This window comes from Andrographis paniculata, unplaced genomic scaffold (genome assembly GCF_009805555.1).
Source record: "Andrographis paniculata isolate CXL003 unplaced genomic scaffold, ASM980555v1 Contig54END, whole genome shotgun sequence".
NCBI lineage: Eukaryota > Viridiplantae > Streptophyta > Magnoliopsida > Lamiales > Acanthaceae > Andrographis > Andrographis paniculata.
Window position 1 is genome coordinate 4,322,420 of NW_026137589.1, and position 22,148 is coordinate 4,344,567.

The 22,148-nt window shown below is 34.3% G+C and overlaps 4 protein-coding genes and 1 pseudogene across 4 annotated transcripts; 1 reads left to right on the forward strand and 4 right to left on the reverse strand.

The window, feature by feature from the left end:
- Nucleotides 1-85: 85 nt before the first annotated feature.
- On the reverse strand, nt 86-2,408 carry LOC127255707 (protein WHAT'S THIS FACTOR 9, mitochondrial-like). The gene is made up of 2 exons (XM_051281393.1): nt 766-2,408; nt 86-104 (listed from the first exon to the last, which is right to left on the reverse strand). Exon 1 carries the CDS (start codon nt 2,043-2,045, stop codon nt 768-770), a length of 1,278 nt encoding a protein of 425 aa, XP_051137350.1. The 5' UTR covers nt 2,046-2,408; the 3' UTR covers nt 86-104; nt 766-767.
- A 4,492-nt stretch (nt 2,409-6,900) lies between these two features.
- On the reverse strand, nt 6,901-9,413 carry LOC127255419 (protein WHAT'S THIS FACTOR 9, mitochondrial-like; annotated as a pseudogene).
- Nucleotides 9,414-12,685: 3,272 nt separating this feature from the next.
- On the reverse strand, nt 12,686-16,189 carry LOC127256021 (tryptophan--tRNA ligase, cytoplasmic). Its single transcript, XM_051281855.1, has 11 exons — nt 15,816-16,189; nt 15,465-15,650; nt 14,806-14,857; nt 14,638-14,703; nt 14,345-14,431; nt 13,883-13,975; nt 13,702-13,782; nt 13,525-13,596; nt 13,208-13,276; nt 12,993-13,103; nt 12,686-12,920 (listed from the first exon to the last, which is right to left on the reverse strand). The coding sequence occupies exons 1-11, from the start codon at nt 16,139-16,141 to the stop codon at nt 12,870-12,872; spliced, it is 1,194 nt and encodes a 397-aa protein (XP_051137812.1). The 5' UTR covers nt 16,142-16,189; the 3' UTR covers nt 12,686-12,869.
- Nucleotides 16,190-16,304: 115 nt separating this feature from the next.
- On the forward strand, nt 16,305-17,903 carry LOC127255681 (protein MOS2-like). Its single transcript, XM_051281349.1, has one exon. It carries the CDS (start codon nt 16,470-16,472, stop codon nt 17,808-17,810), a length of 1,341 nt encoding a protein of 446 aa, XP_051137306.1. The 5' UTR covers nt 16,305-16,469; the 3' UTR covers nt 17,811-17,903.
- An 82-nt stretch (nt 17,904-17,985) lies between these two features.
- On the reverse strand, nt 17,986-22,003 carry LOC127255682 (eukaryotic initiation factor 4A-3). Its single transcript, XM_051281350.1, has 8 exons — nt 21,580-22,003; nt 20,418-20,658; nt 20,249-20,329; nt 19,535-19,642; nt 19,221-19,340; nt 18,902-19,069; nt 18,555-18,641; nt 17,986-18,451 (listed from the first exon to the last, which is right to left on the reverse strand). Exons 1-8 carry the CDS (start codon nt 21,879-21,881, stop codon nt 18,338-18,340), a joined length of 1,221 nt encoding a protein of 406 aa, XP_051137307.1. The 5' UTR covers nt 21,882-22,003; the 3' UTR covers nt 17,986-18,337.
- Nucleotides 22,004-22,148: the final 145 nt, after the last annotated feature.

Below are 22,148 nucleotides of genomic sequence, written 5' to 3' on the forward strand. Positions count from 1 at the left end.
AACAGTTAAGGAGCAGAGAAGAGACAGAACTGGAGAAAATGGAGACAGGTGTCGACAATGGTGAACTCCATTTGGCGTTTCGGACATCACCCGTTTCAGGATCCCTTCAGCACCATTATCATTTTTTATTATTTTTTAATAATGAATTGAAATATATAATGCCTCCATACGAGAAAATATAGATCGCAGTGTTTACTTGTGAGGATTTATATTATTTTATTATTTTAATTTTTTTTAAAAAAAATTAAATTAAATAATTAATTTTTATTTATTTTATTACATTAAAATTTAATTTTATATTTAAAATATTATATCAACAAATATTTATATTACATTAAATAATTATTTTAATTCAAAATTTTATTATTTAAAATCAAAATTCAAAACTAAAACCTAACAAATTTAAGCAACACATTTTTATTGATTTGGTATTATTTACTTTTAAAAAAATCTCCTTAAATACATTTTATTTTTTACAAAAACATTAAATCAAAATTTCCAAAACTTCTATCAAAACAAAGTCTATATATTACTCCCACTATTAAAAAATATCCCTTCAATTTTAGTAAAAAATAATTTATATTTTTTTTAAAAAAAAATCAAATATTTATTAATTAAAAAATTAAATATTCAATTTAAAATAATATATTTTATATTTTTAAATAATTATATAAATCACATATTAAAAATCAATTTATCCAAAACTGAGCAAAGGATATTTGATCTCAACCAAAAGCAAAACTACCAATCCAGCCAAAGACTCACTCTTAACACTCTTCATCCGATTCATACTCCTCAAGCAAATCACAATCACTCTCCGTTTCCGATTCACACACTCGCCGCCGGCGACCTCGGTCGAAAGCTGCGGTGGCGACGGCGACATTCGTCGCGCTATCCTCGCCCGCAACCCTCGATTTCTTATACAATCCTCTACTTCGATCCAAATACCCCTCCTTCATCGCAATTGCATACTTCGCCCTCACATCGATCAACGGATGCTTCTCGACGAGCTTCCCGTGATCGTACGCCTCCCTAAGAACGACCGTCTGCACGCCCCCCTTCTTCGATATGTAAAAAATCCCGGGATGCCTTTCGAACAATTTAGTGAACTTCTGAGGCATCGACAACGGCGTGCGCATGTTGCTCACATTTTTTCGTTCCATTTTCCGGAGGATCGTTAGGTGAAGAAGCTCGTGAAACACCCCGACGATCCTCTTCTCTGAGACGTCCGTTCTTCGATCCAAATGAGATGCGTCGACGTAAGGACTAGTGTACGGTAACTTTTGCCACTCGTTTAACCATTCGACGCACTTCCTTTTCAAACCGAATCCCCGCGGAAACCCAACCGGAAACTCCAATGCGCCGTCTTTTTGTGCGAGATTCGAATTTCTCGACGCTAAACACGATACCGCCAACGAATCATCCCAAGCTAATAGCTTGACACCTCGACGTCCGTCCGGGAGGTCGACAAAATCGAAGAGATCCGAATGGTTTGCGACGATCTTTCTTTCGTAGTCGTACGGTAGCCCCAAATCCCACCTCAGCTGATCAATCGTTTGCAGGGGAAGTAATCGATCTTTCGTTAGCATGAGCAACTTTTGCAGCCGGCGCAAAATGTCGCCGTAACAATCGTCGTAAACGGCGATCGTTTCTTGGCGATACAAATCCGATGCTTCCAGCGTCAATTTATACCACGGAAGAGGAGTGCCGCCGGAATCTGGGCTGTAAAACTCATGAAAGATACTCGGGTACTGGCGAATGAATGTCGTGAGTTTGAGGTCGCCGGGGAGGCCGAGCTGCCGGCGATATTTCGAAAGACGATGAATGGGAAGAGCACGATCATGGCGGGAACCAATGAGTGAAACCAGAGTGCAAGTAGCTTTGAGGCCTATATCGGCGGACACGGCGGAATCAAGAACAGAATCCTTTACCCACTTGAGCTTCACATTGACGAGATTGCGATTCTGGATTTGAATGATTGGATGCAATAATTTCGACGGCGGAATAACGCCGGCGAAACTCCGGCGCCGCTGTAGGGAGATCATTTTCTTTCAGGCATTTCGTCGAACACCTTCCGTGTGCACATAAAATCCGAATTGCTACTGCTTGATTCTTTAGATTTGGGATTTGGATTGAGGAATCGGGTCGTATCTCTGGTCCTCCGTTGATTTTCTGGAGATTAAGTGGGAGAATTTTATAGATTGAGCCTGCAAATAGTTGATGAAGATTGATTTTCTCCGGCGATTGAATCTTCGCTCGGTGTCTTTGAACAGGGCTTCAAACACGGTGGTGCTGATTGTGATTCAAAAGTTGTTGTTGTTCTTCTTCTTCTTCTTCACTGACTTCAAGATTTGTTTTTTCTCAATTCTCGTTGATCTTCTTCTCCGTCGAAGCCATTGTGAATTTATGTCTAATCGAATCGAGATAAAGATTAATCATTTGATGTTTTCTGAATATATGAGATAAACATTTTTTTTTTTTTTTGTTTTTTGTTATTTGTTTGTTTGTTTCTCTTCTTCTTCTTCATTTCATTCGATCCAAATGTGTCTTTTACAGTAAATTAAAAAATAATAGTACAATTAATTTTATATTTGTAATTTAGTTAAAAGTTAATAGTATTTTGGTATTTGTGTATAATTATTTTTACTAAAATATAAAATTAATACTTTGGAATGAGACGGACGGAAATGGTAAAAATAATACTATGAGTTGACACGAATGAAGTAATATTTTATTAATTAGTGAAAGTGTGCAAAAAGTTTGATATTTTTGCTTATGTTTGTAATTTAGGTAAAAATTAAAAATACTTTAGTATTAATATACTAAAAATTTTAATAAAATAAAAAAAATAGATACTTTTGCGTGTCACGAACAAAAATAAAAAAAGTATATATATTTTTTTAATTGAGACCAACGGTGTACTTTTATGATTGAAGATGATCTAATAGACTTGACTGCAATAATTAAATTTTAAATCGATTAATCTATCATAACCACAAAGTATAAACATTATTTACACTTAAAACCAAGTACATATATTGGAAAACATGTAGATTCAACTACTTTATTCTATAAGAATACAAGCAATATATATAGAAAAACAAGTGTATACTATAAATTATTATTATAATAATCGATTCAAACTTGTTCTTCACCTAGTCCAGCATTCCCTCTTCCTTCTTCATCATCATCGTCATCATCATCTTCTTCTTCTTCTTCTTCGAGGAAGTCATTTTGGGCGGTGACGAATAAGTTAATTTCCGGGATAGTATTTTGAACCCAATGAACAAAATCCCACAGCTTCTTAGATAAAGATTTGTAGAATAGAACAAGTAACAAAAGGGTAGGGTAGAGATACCAAAATAGAATTTGTGGGACAAAGATCGAAGCCAAGAAAAAAACCATGTGGGGGATAGAGAATCTTTTAACTTGGAGATGCAAGAATCTTGTAGGGTTCGAAGATACCAAGGAAAATAAGGGAACCTTAATCGAGACAAAGGAGAATATGGATAAGGCCAAAACAAGAAACCAAAACTTGACCCAAGTGAGATCACTTGCCACACCAAATGCATCCCACTCCCATGCCATTGCTCTATGTGATTTCATTATGTTGATTATCACAACTGAAATGTATCTCAAATCCAAATCCAACATTTTTGGGAGAAATTTTCTGTCTTTCTAGTTTCCCAAAATGGTCTATATATATAGCCCAACCCCGTCACAATAATAACAAAAAGAAAAAGGCCGAAAAAAGCTTAGTAGATCTCCACTAAGGTTGGGGTGGAAATAATGGGAAAAGTAAAAGGTACCACCATTGATGAATAAAATGATAGATGAAGAAAATGTTGCATGTAAAGTTTAGTTTCTTTTTATATCATCCTCCAATCTTAAGTTGATCGCTTTGTGCTGCTCCTCATGTTGCTTTTTCAAGAAGAATTAACAAAAAAATGACGTTTGATCGGTATAAATAAATCGGCGTTCTTCCCTCAAAAGATCGAAACTTAGTTCCATCACGTCATACAAGATAACAATATATATATCTCATTACGTACATTACGATGAATCTACGTGTGTGTGTATATATATATATATATATAGAGAGAGAGAGAGAGAGATTTCGAAGACGACATTGAATATTAAATGAGGTATATATATATATTAAATGTTAAATGTCGTATTTGATTTGATGTTTTGTGAGAAAAAAAAATGTATTTGACGTGATGTTTTTTTAAAAATAAATAGTATCAAATGAATGAAAGCGTGTTGGGTAAACAAAACTGATATTCATCATATGTTGGTAGACTAAATATTTTCAAAACATTAAATATTTTAGGATGTACTACTTCCGTCCGGCTCTAAGGGTCATGTGTTGATATTTGAATATTAATTATTATACAAAAACGTAATACAAATTAAAAAAAAAATGACAGAAATATCTTGTAATACTATTATAATGACATTTGTGCAAAAAAAAATTATATAAATATAAAAATATCTTTAATATTAAATATAATAACGCAAAACGAAAATAAAATCTTATAGTGGGACGGATGAAGTATTTTTTTGAGAGTTTGGTTTTAAATTTTTTTTTTTTAAAAAAACTATGTAACCACTATAATTTCCTAACAAAATACAATATATTTATTCTCGTAACATAACATTACATTTAAATTATTATTAAAAAAATCCTACGTGCATCAGCCTTAAAATTAAAAATTGTAAGGGTGTGTTTGTATGTCGGGTGGCTTTTTGGGTTTGGATTTATAAATAGTAAAAAATTGAATTTGAATAGTTATTTCATGTGATATAAATAGATATTTGATATAATATTTTGAATATAAAATAAATTTATAATATAATATAAATAAAAAAATTAATTATTTGAATTAATATTTTTTAAGAAAAAGAATCTTAATAAAAAAAACTTAAACCCACAAATATTCCTTGGGTGAAAGAACTTATTTTGATTTTGAATAATAAAATTACGAAGTGAAATAACTATTTAATATAATGTAAATATGTATTTGATATGATATTTTAAATATAAAATTAAATTTTAATATAATATAATAAATAAAAATAAATTTTTGAATTGATATTTTTAAAGAAAAAAATTAAAATAATAAAATTAAATGTAAAATCTTACTATTAAACACATGCAGTTGTTCCTAAGACCATACTGTCCATACACATATTTATTTGAGAAGGTCAAAAAAGTACCACCTTCGATTCACTCTTTTTGTGGTAGTGATTGATGAATATATATATATATATATATTTATAGAGAGAGGAGATAATTTAATTTAATTATAAAGCTAATCATGGATTCTATGAAAATGATGGTTTTAAGTCATAAAATAATTATTTAAAAATTTTCCAAAACAACACAAATTTCTCTATTTGTATATTTTTATAACAATCATATTTGATTTTCATATTTTGTATTATATAAAATTTTATTAACATAAATATTAATTAATATGTTTGTATTTACACTCAAAAGTAAAATTTAATATATATATATATATATATATTTTTAATGTTTCCCCAACCCTCCTTAATGCATGGACATGTGGGACCGTGGGAGAAAAAGATAAAGTACATGGTAGACAGAGTTGCCAAGAAAGCCTCAGATAATTTCATCCGCGTGGACTAAAAAGTACGCGAGTGATTCAGCAGCAGGGGTTTAATTCATTCCATTTTATACTCATAAAATATACGTGTATATATATATTTTTTCATTTCTACATCATTATTTACATATATATTATATATATATATATATGAGAAAAAATCGATTTTGGTTCCAATATAAAAAACTCATCAATTTTAGTTCAAATATAATCAAAATTTATCAATTTTGATCCCAATATGACTGTGTATAATTGTACATGACCGTGTAACAACACGACCATATATAATTATACAATGAAATATACATGACCCTGTAACAACATGGCCGTGTAACAACATGGTCATTATAATTATACACTGAAATATACATAGCCATGTAACAACATGGCCGTATATAATTGTACATAGCCGTGTACTTTCCAGGTCAACTACCACGTCACCTCCGTAATGTCCACGTCAGCAATTTCCGTTAGTTTTTTAACGGTGGGACCAAAATTGATTAAAATTGTTTATAATGTGACTAAAATTGATTGAAATTGTTTATATTGAGACTAAAATTGATGAGTTTTTTTATATTTGGACCAAAATTGATAAATTTTGGTTATATTGGGACCAAAATTGATGAGTTTTTTTATATTGAGACCAAAATTAATAAACTTTTGTTATATTGGAACCAAAATTAATTTTTTTCTTATATATATTACTTTTTTTTTTAACACTTTTTATATATATACTATAAAAAATATTTATTACAAAAGTAAAATATTACATATTAACACAATATATAAAATATACAGTTTCATCAGTCTCATTTAATTTGTCCATTTTAATTTAAACACGAAATTTTAGTAAGATAACTAAATAATTTAATTAAAATAAAAATTTATAAATTATAATTTTAAAATATGATTAAAATATATACTAATATTTAAAAAAAAGAAGATGTGGAACATATTGTTAAATAGAACGAGGAAATAATATTTTATTATTTTCAAAATTTTTATTGAAATAAAATATATATTTTAAAAAATTGTTTAAATTTAATAATTTTAGATAGAACAATTTTCACTAATATTATTAAAAAAATATAATATATACATGATAACATAATATATATACATATAATATACAGTATATTTTATTCACTCAACGATAAATAAATAAATACAAAATATTATTTTTTATATTATAACGTAATTCATCCTATCTAATATATATAAACCTTGTATTAATTCAAACAAACTAAAAAATATTTTTGGTATGGATTTCAAATCCAATTTCTTTTTTAATAATAAAAATAGATTATTTTTTATAACAAAAATTTTAATTAAAACAACAAACTCAAAAGTTCAAAAGCTTTATATAATAATCCCAAAAGTAGTTAGAAAAAGCAGATCCAAAACAACACACAACAATTTCTTTGGGCAAATAAGTTCATATCCGCCCAATGTTCGATCATCATCATCACCGAAATTCTAATGCAATTCAACCAAGCTAAGGTGGTGATCTGAAGGAACAACTAATAAATAATATACAAGGAAATTATTGATGGTTGAACGGAACATATTCGGAAGAGGTCTTACAGAGCCATGAATGCATCCACACAACCATTTTCATTTTCAGAGGATCCAAGAACATGAACATGAGAGGATATATAAATGTCCGAAATATAAGAAACTAAGAGAAGATGGTTTGATCAGGAAGATCAAGATGTAGTGTTTTTTTTTTTCTGTTACCTCGTCGGTTACAGCAGCTCGATGTCTTTCGACCAATTCGGTTAAAACTTCGATGAGCCGTTTCTTTACGTCGCCAGTGAGCATCCGGCCTGCGCCATATTCCTGTGTAGATTGTCGGGTTGAAGTTAAATTAGTATTCGGCGTTAAAGCTCAAAACAGAATATAAACAGGCACTAACCGTTCTAATGTGTTCGAGTTCGGCCTCATCCTCCAAGTCGACCTGAAAAAAATCCGAGAGGATGAGAAAGAAACAAGACAATATTATCACCATCTGCAGATTCTAACTTCATGTAAAAAATCGAATGAACAGTTAGAACACTTGAAGAAAACAGATTCAGCAATTAAAAATCAATTCATCCAAAAATGAGCTAACGCCATTTGATCTCAACCAAAAGCAAAACTACCAATCCAGCCAAAGACTCACTCTTAACACTCTTCATCCGATTCATACTCCTCAAGCAAATCACAATCACTCTCCGTTTCCGATTCACACACTCGCCGCCGCCGACATTCGGCGCGCTATCCTCGATTTCTTATACAATCCTCCACTTCGATCCAAATACCCCTCCTTCATCGCAATCGCATACTTCGCCCTCACGTCGACCAACGGATGCTTCTCAACGAGCTTCCCGTGATCGTACGCCTCCCTAAGAACAACCGTCTGCACGCCCCCCTTCTTCAATACGTAAAAAATCCCGGGATGCCTTTCGAATAATTTAATGAACTTCTGAGGCATCGAAAACGGCGTACGTGCACCTGTTACTCACATTTTTCCGCTCCGTTTTCCGGAGGATCGTAAGGTGAAGAAGCTCGCGAAACACCCCGACGATTCTCTTCTCCGAGACATCCGTTCTTCGATCCAAATGAGACGCGTCAACGTAAGGACTAGTGTACGGTAACTTTTGCCATTCGTTTAACCATTCGACGCACTTCCTTTTCAGACCGAATGCCCTCGGAAACCTGACCAGAAACTCCAATGCGTCGTCTTTTCGTGCAAGATTCGAATTTCTCGACGCTAAACACGATACTGCCAAAGAATCATCCCAAGGTAATAGTTTGACGCCTCGACGCCCTTCTGGGAGGTCGAAAAAATCGAAGAGATCCGAATGGTTCGGACGATCGTTCTTTCGTAGTCGTACGGTAGCCCCAAATCCCACCTCAGCTGATCAATAGTTTGCAGGGGAAGTAATCGATCTTTCGCTAGCATGAGCAACTTTTGCAGCCGGCACAAAATGTCACCGATACAATCTCGTAAACGGCGATCGTTTCTTGGCGATACAAATCCGATGCTTCCGGCGTCAATTTATACCATGGAACAGGAGTGCCGCCGGAATCTGGGCTGTAAAACTCGTGAAAGATATTCGGGTGCCGGCGAATGAATGTCGTGAGTTTGAGGTCGCCGGGGAGGCCGAGCTGCCGGCGATATTTCGAAATACTATGAATCGGAAGAGCACGATCATGGCGGGAACCGATTAGTGAAACCAGAGTGCAAGTAGCTTTGAGGCCTATATCGGCGGACACGGCGGAATCAAGAACAGAATTCTTTATCCACTTGAGCCTCACATTGACGAGATTGCGACTCTGGTTTCGATTGATTGGAAGCAATAATTTCGCCGGAGGAATAACGCCGGCGAAACTCCGGCGCCGCTGTAGGGAGATCATTTTCTTTCAAGCATTTCGTCGAACACCTTCCGTGTGCACATAAAATCCGAATTGCTACTGCTTGATTCGTTAGATTTGGGATTTGGATTGAGGAATCGGGTCGTATCTCTGGCCCTCCGTTGATTTTTTGTAGATTAAGTGGGAGAATTTTATAGATTGAGCCTGCAAATAGTTGGCGAAGATTGATTTTCTCCGGCGACTGAATCTTAGGTCGGTGTTTTTGAACAGGGCTTCAAACACGGTGGTGCTGATTGTGATTCAAAAGTTGTTCTTCTTCTTCTTCACTGACTTCAAGATTTGTTGTTTCACAATTCTCGTTGATCTTCTTCTCCCTCGAAGCCATTCTGAATTTATATCTAATCGAATCGAAGTAAAAATTAATCATTTGATGTTTTCTGAATATATGTGATTTGAGTGTAGGTGTTCTCCACTAAAAGAAGAAGTTCAAAAATAATATTCCATTTTCTTTCCATAGAATTTTATAGTAAATTAAAAAATAATATTACGTATAATTGTATATTTATAATTTAAATAAAAATCAAGAATATTTTGATGTTAATATACTATTATTTTTTTATTAAAATATAAAATAAATACTTTGAACGGATAAAAATTATAAAAGTAATAATTTGAATTGCAACGAATTAAAATTTTAAAATACTTAGAGTATTAATGTATGAATATTTTTAATAAAATAAAAAATAAATATTTTTGTGTGTGACTAATGAAAATAATAATAATAATAATAATAATAATAATAATAAAAATATATTTTTAAATTGAATATGATTGAAGATGATCTAATAGCCTTTACTGCTATAATTAAATTTTAAATTGTTTAATCTATTATAGCCACAACATATAAACATTGTTACACTTAAAACCAAGTACATATATTGAAAAACATGTAGGATTCAACTATTCTATACCAACACAAGATGTATATAACCAAAAACAAGTGTACAATATAAACTATTATTACAGCAATCGATCCAAACTTGTTCTTCACCTAAGCATTCCCTCTTCCTTCTTGATCATCATCACCATCATCATCTTCTTCTTCTTCTTCTTCTTCAAGGAAGCTATTTTGGGCGGTGACGAATAAGTTAATTTCCGGGATAGTATTTTGAACCCAATGAACAAAATCCCACAATTTCTTAGACAAAGATTTGTAGAATAGAACAAGTAACAAAAGGGTAGGGTAGAGATACCAAAATAGAATTTGTGGGACAAAGATCGAAGCCAAGAAAAAAACCATGTGGGGGATAGAGAATCTTTTAACTTGGAGATGCAAGAATCTTGTGGGGTTCGAAGATACTAAGGAAAATAAGGGAACCTTAATCGAGACAAAGGAGAATATGGATAAGGCCAAAACAAGAAACCAAAACTTGACCCAAGTGAGATCACTTGCCACACCAAATGCATCCCACTCCCATGCCATTGCTTCATGTGATTTCATTATGTTGATTATAACAACTGAAATGTATCTCAAATCCAAATCCAACATTTTTTTTTTTTTTTTTTCTAAATATTCTTTCTTTCTGTCTTTTTTCTGAAAATGGTCATTCTATTTATAACCTCACCCCCAAAAAACTATTACAAGCGGCTTCTTCTCTCTTTTTCATTTTATTTTTTATTTTTTATTTTTTTATTTCTTTTTAGATGAGGTAGAAAAAGTTAAAAAGTATGGCCGACTACTTAAATATAATCATATCTTTCATTCGATTACGTGATCAATACATATTTAAAAATACACACATGCAGGCCTCTATTTATTTTAGTGGTAATTGTTTCTTTTTGCATTATTTTATTGAAAGACAATATCGTAGAGTTGCGAAGAAACTCCTAAGAAAATTTATTTAATGGCTGTTTGATTTTAGTGTGCGTGGACTAAAAAGTAATTACACCACCTTTATTTCCTGACCTAACTCGAATTCAGATTCTGTCATTTTCTAGGGCTAATAAGATTACGTTAGACCCTCGCTTTTTGCACGTATTTTTAAAAATATTAGTATTATATTAAAATATAATAGAAATGACTAAAATAAATTTATTAGTACGTGTAATATAAATGTAATGATATTTATGTAATATATTATAAGTTGTAAGGGTATTTGTAATGTTAGGTAGATAGTACAGTTGCTAAAAAGGAAATAGATACTTTGTTATGGGACGAACTAAAATGGAAAAATGGATAGTTTGTTATAGGACGGAGGGAGTAATAAAATCAAAATTTTCATTTATCAAAACTCAAAACTCCCGTACATTAATTTTATACTCCCTTCCTCCTTTTAAAAAGTGATATGAGATTTTGTAGTAAATTAAAAAATAGTAATATTTAATTTATTAATGAAATTGTATAAGAGATTTTGACATTTTTATATAAAGTAATTGTATGTCTAAGTAAAAATTGATAGTAGTATTTTTGTATTAATGTATGGTTACTTTTTCTAAAATAGAAAATTGATACTTTGAAATACAACATACGATAATAGTAAAAATGGTAATTTGAATTAGGATGACGAGAGTAATTAATAGTAAATAGATTAGTAATTTTCGCTATATCTTAATTGACATATTTTTTATTTTTATTTATTTTATAACAATTGATATCTTTCTTATTTTTTGGGTAAAATTTATTAAATAAAAACATACTTAACAAATATAAACTAATTTAATTAATTTCATAACATATACCATCATACATCATGTAAAATTCATTCAAAACACTTTTTATTTATATCTCTCTTAGAAGAATAAATATACTCTCTTATATATATATATATATATATCTCTCTCTTAGGAAAATAAAAATTTAAAAACAAATACATTATAATTTTATAATTTTTGTATGTCAAACTTAAAATACCAAAGTAATTATATTAATACCAAAATATTTTTAAAATAAATTATAAATATATTATTATTTGTACATTAATTTTTATATATAATATAAATAAATAAAAATATTAAAATTATCTTACTCATTTTTATTATTCAATAAAATATTATTATTTATCCATATAAATATAAAACTCCAAAACAATCCCTTTGGAGTGGGAGTATATATTATATGTTCCAATTAATTGGATTATGTGGCATAAAATGGGATGATACTTATTTATCTCCTTATTTTTGCTTTTTTGATCTCATATTTTTCGACAGCAAAATTATTATATAAAATATTCTTTCTTTTTCTTTTATTTCTCACAAAAATATTACTGTCATCCAAATTTATTTTTATTTTTTTAATAAAATAATACCACTTATTCTACTTTTTTTTTTATCCAAAACAATAAAAATTTCTATTTTTTGTTTATTTTTTTTAAAATTTGTACTCGATCAAATAAACACACAATTGAACGACCAAAAAAAGAATATATTACATTATTAATATTTTAGTATTTTTCTAAATTTCTATCTAATCGAAACATAGGGATATCGGAGAGAGTATATTATATTATTAATATTTTAATATTTTTCTAGATTTCTATCTAATAGAAACATATATTTTTAAAAATTATATTGACAAAAATAAATATTCCCTGTGCATTAATTCAAACGAAAAATAAAAGATGCGTCCAGCTTGAATTTCAAATTCAAATAATTTTCTATAAAAATAAATTATTTTTTTAAAAAAAAAAACATCGAAATAATATTAAAATTTAAATCAAAGCCAAAAACTTTATAGTTACGAAAGCACATCCAAGAAAAAAAGACAACAATTTCTTTGGGCGAATAAGCTTACAATCCTTTCCGTGTTCGATTCGTCGTAGGAAATGCCTCTTCGGACATCCTCCCAAAATAATAGATAATTGAAATTTATGGTTCATAGGATCAACTGAACATATTGGGAAGAGGCCTTACAGCCATGAACGCATCGACCATCTGCATCGGCACGACACACATTCTTTATTAAACAAAGATCGAAGAAAATCAGACAGGATATATAAATGTTACCTCGTCGGTTACAGCAGCTCGAGCTCTGCGATGTCTTTCAACCAATTCGGTTAAAACTTCGATAAGCCGTTTCTTTACTTCACCAGTTAGCATACGGCCTGTGCCGTATTCCTGTGTGGAGACAGTAGAGAGATAAGGGTTGTGGATTGTCGGGTTGAATATTTAAATTATGTATTCGCCATTACAGCTCAAAACAGAATATAAACAGCACTAACCGTTCTGATGTGTTCGAGTTCCGCATCATCCTCCAAGAAGAAACCAAGATATTTAACCGGGATGTCGACCTGATAAACAGTTAGAGCTCTTGAAAAAACGAAGATTATGCAATTAAACCTACAAATAAAAATAAGAATGGAGCATGCGCGAAACGGGTTATTTGGATATATAGGGCGTGCTCTTTTTCACAGTTAGATTACAATGTCGAAGCAGAAGAACAGTTCTCAGATTTTGTAATAACGAAAAATTCTATCGCCGGCGCACTCAGATTAAGTCCGATATGCAAATAAAATCAGCACAGATGAAAGTCTTATACCTCGAGGTTTGCTCCAAACTTCCTGTGATTTTCTATTGAATCTTGCCCACCAGAGAATGCATACCGATTTACCTGCACCGTAGTTTGAATAAAATATGGAACCGGATTTCCCGACCATTTAATTTGGAACATTTACAGAAGATTTAGAAAAATAAAAAAATAAAATCTTTAGACAACCTTGTTCTTAATGTCCTTGGCAGTGTCAGTCACATATATAGCAGAATTCGGATCACTCGCGGACATTTTCCCTGTCTCTCCCTGCAGATATAAATTGCATAAAGGTACAGACGAAAGATTTGTAAGCATAGGAAGACATCAAATTAAAAAGTGATTGTCAAGAAAATCGAAAGATTGAAACCTGAAGTGCAGGAAAAAATGATGATTCAATCAAGGCAGGCTTGTGATAACCAATCCGAGGTGCAACATCCCGTGTCATTCGAAAGTAAGGATCCTGCAAAAAGCCATCAAAATTAAAGTTCACTCAGTCGCTCAAACACACAGAAGTTAAAAAGAACAAAAGCATACGATATAAAGTACACTAGATTAAGTCATCATTTCAATTTTCAGATGCATTAGAAAACCGACACTCTATAAGCCAATTCATCGCCACATTCAATCTGCAAGTTTACATTCACCAATGACAACCTTATCCTACCGGTCACATATATTAAACAAAGTATACCGTGAAAATATTTTCCATTGAAGTCGAGCCATCTCATTTTGTGTTGTTCTATTTACAACCAAAATTCTAAAAGCAAATATATAATTAAGAAAATATGGAAAGAACAAATAAGGTGCAGTAAGAGAAATGAAAGAGGACCTGGTCAATCGCACAAGGAATCAAACACCGAAGATTATCTTTACCGGAGAACAGGTGTGGAAATGAACTGGGGAAGGAAGGAGCCGCCTGACAGTATGCATGTTAAATGAACTATTAATTTCAGCAATGATAAAGCTTCCATTTGCGTTGGTATAACTCATGTTATCTACTAAATACTGCATATAATTTCATAATGGTAAAAATATATATATATATCACAAATTTAATGACGGTATGAAGGAATTTATTCTGAATTCTGTAGCTCTTAATGTAAGGGTTAAAAAGTCTCATACCTGAACAGGCGGAAAGCTCACTTTACCAATGTGATCTTCGCCAGTAAAACCAAAAATACCAACCACCTACAACCTCAATTAGGCATCATATTTCGGTTTGATTTAGTAACGTGTAGAAAGATGATCCGCAATAATTCTAAACAAGTTGTTTCTTAAATTACTACGCACCTTATTGTATGTGACACACTTAGCAATCTTGACCATATTCTTGTAGAAGGAACTGCACAAGATCCGAGAAAATACTTATGAGGAAAAACAAGAAGATTGTTGACTTAAACTAATTATACTGCACCAAAAAGATTCGACACATCCTTTATGAGGTGAAGGGTATTCTTATGCTTGTACAGATATGCAAGATAATATCGAATCAAGAAATAATTCAACACAATTCTGGAAGCTCTCTTCACATAATTGAATGTAACAGAAGCATCAATGAACCAATGAGTTCTTATGGCAGTGCCGACTAGAATGCATAGAAAATCTTGTAGAATAAGCATGGGTTTTCCATTCTGGCATAATCCCCGTGAATCTATAAATTAGTAGCTAAATCTAAATTACAATTTCAAAAAGTACCAATCTCTTGGATTCTCTTTATTCCTTAACATGACATAGAAAGTAAGAATTCAACCAACCTTCGCTCCTTAATCAATTTACTATTTCATAATATGGCCTCCGGACAGCAATCAGAACAACATAAATTAGCAGCACTACTAATCCGGCGGCATCAAGTAGAAACAGATCATACTACCAAGAACAATATTCTTTTTTAATGATTAATCAAAAATGTGGCAGGGATAAAACATGGAAATTCAATGAATATCACCCACCCTCCAATATAATCAAAATCGGAGAAAATAAATGTCCTCGAAACGTCGAATCCACAAGCAATAATATCTTTAGCATTTTCTCTTGCAAGTCTCTGGCTTTCTTCCACTGTCAAATTCTTCCACATGCATTTCTCATCATCTGTCAACTGAATCACTAGAGGCACCTTGAATGCATCTTGCAGATATCTATCACCACAACAGAATTTCAAAAACCTTTCAAGATAAATCTTTTCATGGAAATAAAAAAACGAGCCCGACAGTAATTTACAAAATCAAACCCCAAAACGTTCAATCTTGAGGCAAATTAGACAAGAAATATACAAAATAGCAGAAACTCGGAATTTTAATTACTTGGTGAACATGAAAGGCACGAGATGCCCCAAATGCAATGCTTCGGACGACGGACCACGACCAGTGTACAGATAAAACTTCTCCCCTTTCTCATAAGCGTCGAGAATATCACTGAAGTCTCGGTGGGCGAAGAACACGCCGCGACGGAGGAAGACATGCGGCGGGCGACCCGTGAGACGAGCCACACGGTCGATGAGGGACTGATCGAGGCGCTGGCAGCCAAATTTGTCGATTAGCTTATCATAGTCGATTTTGCCGCCCTTATCAGCAGCCACTTCCCATGGAGTCACGATTTGATCTTCTTCCTCCTGGTTGTTCTTGTCCATTGCTGTCTGCAGTCTACAGAGATAGATTGATTGAGAATGGAGGAAATTAGGGTTTTGGGTTTGCAAGGACAAATTGGGTATTTTAAAATAATTGGAATAAATTAAAATAAAATAAAAATACTATCTTTATTATTCTTTACCGTATTATAGTCTTCTTTTAAAATAGATTTTCTTTACATAGACCTCTGCACAAACGCGCATCTCTCGGTCTGTCGAATTCCCGAAACCCTAATTAGGTTTTCTCATTTCCGGTGATTCGACGGAACATCGTATCTGGAAGATTGTCGCGTGTCTTACTTCTCCACAATCGTCGGTTTCAAGGGGCAGGATGAGTTTATCGTTTTCAATTAACGCGAAATCGCAATCGAATCGCCTCAAAAAGCCGACGGCATCCTTCGCCGACGCCGCGGCGGCGCCGTCCGATTCATCTGCCCGGAACTACGTGACAGAGTTTTCCGCAAAAGCTCCGCCGCCGCCGGAGTCCAAGATCAAGCCAATTGAGCCGAACACTTGGCCGCCAAATAAGAAACTCAAAAACCTCCCGGACCTTTCCCAACCAAACGATTCGGTCCTGCAATTCGAGGTGGATACCGGCGGCAAGCCTGAGGCCGGCTCCGACACTTCCATGGGTTACGGGCTCAATATCCGCCAACGGTCGGCCGAGGATCCAACTCGAGGTCACGAAACAATTGCGGAAATGGAGTTGCGGAGATTGAGGGAAGATTTGGAGAAGCTTTCGGAGGAGCCTGGAATGGATGACTACGATGATGTCCCTGTCGAATCGTTTGCCTTAGCAGTGCTTTCCAGGCAGGGATGGAAGGAGGGAAGAGGAATAGGGCGAAATGCCAAAGAGGATGTGAAAGTCTATGAGATCAAAAGGAAGGCAGGCAAAGGAGGGTTAGGGTTCACCGGAGAATTACCGGAAAATCGACTGGATAACAATGGGAAGAAAGTCGAGAATGGGGAAGTTGAGAGGAAGAGAAGTGAAGATCAGAAGGAGAAGAAAGGGTTTGATGTGGGCAAAGAGGTGAGAGTTGTGCACGGAAAGGAGTTCGGAACAGTTGGGAAGATCGTCGAAGTGAGGCATGGGGGAGACACATTGGTGTTGAGGATATCAAGAAGCAATGAGAAGGTGAAAGTGCAATCCCGGGCTGTAGCAATGGTGGGCTCGGCCGAGGAGGAGAAGTGTGTGAGGATGATGAAGGAGCTGAAAACCAAGGAGAAAGATGATATAAACGGCGAAAAGGGTAAAAAGCAGTCGAGGAAGAGAGGGCATGACGAGAAGTCGACGACGGATAGGGTGAATTGGTTGAGGAACAATATTAGGGTGAGGGTAGTGAGTGAAGAATTGAAAAATGGGAGATTGTTTTTGAGCAAGGGAATGGTCGTGGACGTAGTCGGGCCGGGAGTATGTGATATTTCGATGGATGGGAGTCGGGAATTGGTACAAGGGGTCGATCAAGATTTATTGGAGACTGCACTGCCAAAGCGCGGGGGGCCTGTGATCGTGTTGTATGGTAGACACAAAGGCGTGTATGGGAGTTTGCTCGAACGGGACTCGGATAAGGAGACGGGGGTAGTTCAGGATGCCGATACTCGGGAGATACACACAGTGAGGCTCGAGCAGATTGCGGAGTACACAGGCGATCCGAGTGATATTGGCTACTAGGTAACAACGTTATGGTTTGAGCTTTAAACATTTTACGGTATCTATATGAAAATTATATGTGATATTGAATGCATTGATGGAGTTTATATTGTAGTTGATGTTTTTGCAAGAAATTTGTGCCTTAGCTGTAGTTTATACCCAACTATAGATGTCGAAAATGGTAATAGATAACAAGTAAACAAACCATAAAACATTGATTTAGGAATAGCTTTAGACAGAATTTCAGGGTGAATCACAAACCAGAAAAAGCCATAGACATACAAAAAGTTACACATGAAAAATAAACATTAGATTTAGGTTTAGCAAGCTCAATCACCACAAGAAATTAAAGAAGGCCAACAGTAAGTTATCATTGAAGTATCGTATAGCTAGCTGACAATCAACTCAAAAGCACGCCAGAGAAACCACACAACCGGTCGAATGGAATAAAGTAGTCGATCCCAAATAAGTCCATAGCAATCCATCCCCCATTACGAATCTGCAGCTTTGTACTGAACTTCTGGTGTATGCAATAATCGAACGGATCTTTAAATCAAATCAGCGACGTTCATTGGCATTTCGTCAATCTGTGTACTGTAGTACTGCTCGATGTCTCTTAGAATTTTGATGTCATCGCTCTTCACGAAATTGATAGCAACACCCTGCAACGAATGCAAACAGAGCATTTCAAATCTTATATCTCAAAATCCCACCCTGAATTTATAACAAAATTTTAACATCATGGAAGAAACATAGAGAACTTACCTTTCTACCAAACCGACCAGATCGCCCTATGCGATGAATGTAAAGCTCTCGATTGTTGGGCAGATCATAATTGATCACTAGAGAAACCTACAAAAAAATCAGTTATAAACCAGCATTACTCCTTAATATAATATCCATTCACCGAATGTACAGGCAAGACTGACTGATAAGATTAAAAATTTTAAAAGTTTGTTTATTCCAAGTGCTTCATACTTTGCACCTCATCTCAGCTGGTCAAATTTTGCCAATCATTGGACAAGAAAGTAGATGGGAAATTACGATGATATCTAGGACAAATTTTGTGTAGCGTTAAGGGTAGACATTCATGAAAAGTAGAGTAAGAGTACCTGCTGAACATCCAATCCTCTGGCCCAAACATCTGTGGTGATAAGAACTCGGGTCTGGCCAGATCGAAATTCATTCATAATTGCATCTCGCTCCTTTTGAGGCATATCTCCATGCATGGATGAGACGGTGAAGTTATTCTCCCGCATTTTTGCAGTAAGCCAATCAACCTGAAACGAACACAAGAAGAGCATAAATATACTGGCCTAACATATTCTCTCGACTCATAATTATTGTGTACCATTAAGAACATCACTTCATATGACTACCCTTTAGTTGACAGTTCCAACATGAGAATGCAGACTTAGCAAAAGAAATTACCTTTCGTTTCGTATTGCAGAAGATCACAGCCTGGGTAATTGTAAGGGTATCATATAAATCACAAAGAGTGTCGAACTTCCATTCTTCTCTTTCTACTGCAACAAAGAACTGCTTAATGCCCTGTCACAGAAAAATACTACAGAAATCAGAAAATGCAAAAACTACATCGTTTACACATCAGAACAGCCCAACAGTGTTCCACATGAATGAAGGTGTTCGAAACTTGCGCACAAAGAAAAGGTAATTGTACACAAAGAAAAGGCGTACAGAAATATTAAATACTTAGAATTGAAAGTAAATGTGCAAAACTATACCTCAAGAGTCAACTCATCACGCTTCACAAGGATCCGAACAGGATCAGTCATAAACTTGCTTGTCATCTCCAATATTTCATTTGGAAGAGTGGCAGATATCAAGACAACCTACGAGAATAATTACACCTAATAAGCATTATTCAGGGAATGTGCAGAGCATAAATTATGTAAACGTATATGAAAGTATGAAACACTGAAAAAGTTAAAAACACAAAACAAAAGTAAATTTGTCAAATTGGCATATTATCAGGAAAATTGCACAGATCACTTCAAAGATGACTGTCAGAGACGTTTAAACTAAATACATTGTTATTGAAGTTAACACTTATAAGTGCCCTTTTTAATGATTTTACTATGAGCATTGCTCTAAAATTCTTTAAGAAAATAAAGGCCAGGGCAGGAGTTTCACTATTCACATTTACACGAGGAGTCGTGATTCCCAAAAGGCCACCAAATATGTTTTCTACATCACTTAGCACTATCTTCTAATTCTTAAATTAAAATGGCAACATCTGAAGCAACACAGCAATTATATTTCTTAATTAGAATTGTACAGTGGGATTGAATTTCTAACCAGTTCTCTAGTGTATATATTTCAACAAATCTCAAATTTATTCACCAAAAATAGGAGAAGATAACTAGATACACCAAAAATAACAATTTTATTCATGCTGCACATGTGGACACACACCCGCCGAGAGCAAGAGAGATTACCTGCAGTTCTGGAGGTAGATATCTGTAAACATCATAAATCTGGTCCTTGAATCCTCTGCTCAACATTTCATCAGATTCATCCTAGCAAGGGTATAGCACACTTAAATATATATATTTCTTAGCAAAATCAGAAAGTCATAAATAGCTATATCGAGAAAATAAAACTCACCAAGATTAATATTTTGATTGCCCTAGTTCGTAATGTCTTCCTCTTAATCATGTCACAAACTCGTCCAGGAGTACCAGAAACCACATGAACTCCATGCTCCAGTTTTCTTATGTCCTCACCGACGCTTTTGCCTCCAACGCAAGCATGCGCGTGTACATTTATGTAGTCACCGATTGCCAGTATTACTTTCTCTGTCTGGGAAGCCAACTCCCTTGTTGGTGACAATATCAAGGCTTGGACTCTTTAAGGAATAAATATGAACAAAAGATTTCTCAGAATGGATATTTTCCAATCAAGGAGTTAAATAAATAATGGAACTATATGTCTCAAAAGAACATTCAGTAAGATATAGGCAGAACAAAAACACAAGAGTTCAAGTTTCTCCGCAAATAATTAAAAAGATAATCTAAATAGGAAGGATGAATGTAGGGCTAAAAAGATCCAAGATGTTTCCTTTCGAAAATGAAGTTCAAAATAGTTGAGGCTGTCAAATCTCTGAATCACTGTTGAGTTCCGTAGTTAACGGGCAAAAGACTATTATTTCCATGAAAACATACAAGTGATGAATAAATTTGAGAACAATTAGGCATGGGAGCAAATAACATATTCAGCGAATTTGTTTGATTACAAAGCTTCCATGATAGGGTCTCTCGAGAAAGCAACATCCCTACACTGTTATTCAGATACAGCATCCCCACAAATAAGATAAGAACACTAAAAGACATCATGCCTTCTGAGAAAGAACCTTTTCAAGAACCTCAAACACAAGTAAATGGATAAGCTGTATATCAGCATAGACACAAGCTGCCTTGAGCATGAAAAGTTCCATCAGAGCCACAACGGAACCTATTTTCACTTCTTATAAAGATCAGAGGTTACATAATTGAAAAGGGAAAACAAAAAAATTGAATAATTCCTAAACCCTAATTTTGTTAAAGCTTCCCAAGCTTCTAGGTCTAAGCTGTGAACCGAAAACGATGCTAATTACTAGAAAATCAGAAAGCTCACTAGTTCAAAACCCTAAAGAACACAAATTACCCACAGTCTAACCTAAGGTAATTACCATTGAGCAAGAAAACAAAATCGAGCATATATGCAAACAGAAGAAACAAAGATCGAACGTAAAACACAAATTACAGAGAAGAGAGACGAAAACCCATACTCTGAAGACTTGGTATCCACAATCTGGCAAACAGTTAGGGCAATCATGGAAGTCTTGCCCGTACCAGACTGGGCCTGAGCGATGACGTCACGTCCGGAGATAATCGGAAGCACGGCACGCTGCTGGATGGCGGAAGGCTTCTCGAAGCCATAGTTATAGATTCCTCTGAGGAGATCGTCCTTTATTCCCATCTCGTCGAAACTCATGATTGGCTGGACGCCTTTTGAAGTCTCGAAAACAAGCTTCTCGTCCCCCTCCATGGCTCGCCGTGCGCCACCTCCTCTCTGAATCCCTGCCGCCATGGTAGCGTCGCCGGAAAGAGGCTGTGTTGTGGAAAGCTACTACCCTCACGAAAACGGGAATGAAGCAAGCAAGCCCTAATTCCCCTTTTGAGTTGTCGAATGCCGTCAGACGTGCAAGGCGTCGCCTTTTATTTAAACCGCTGTTTATATAATAGCATATGGTGTATTTATTTTGGGAGATAGATTATAACTGAAAAATTATTTTAATGAATTATATAATTATTTTTAAAAATAATAGTATTCTTTATTTTAATAGATTATTATATA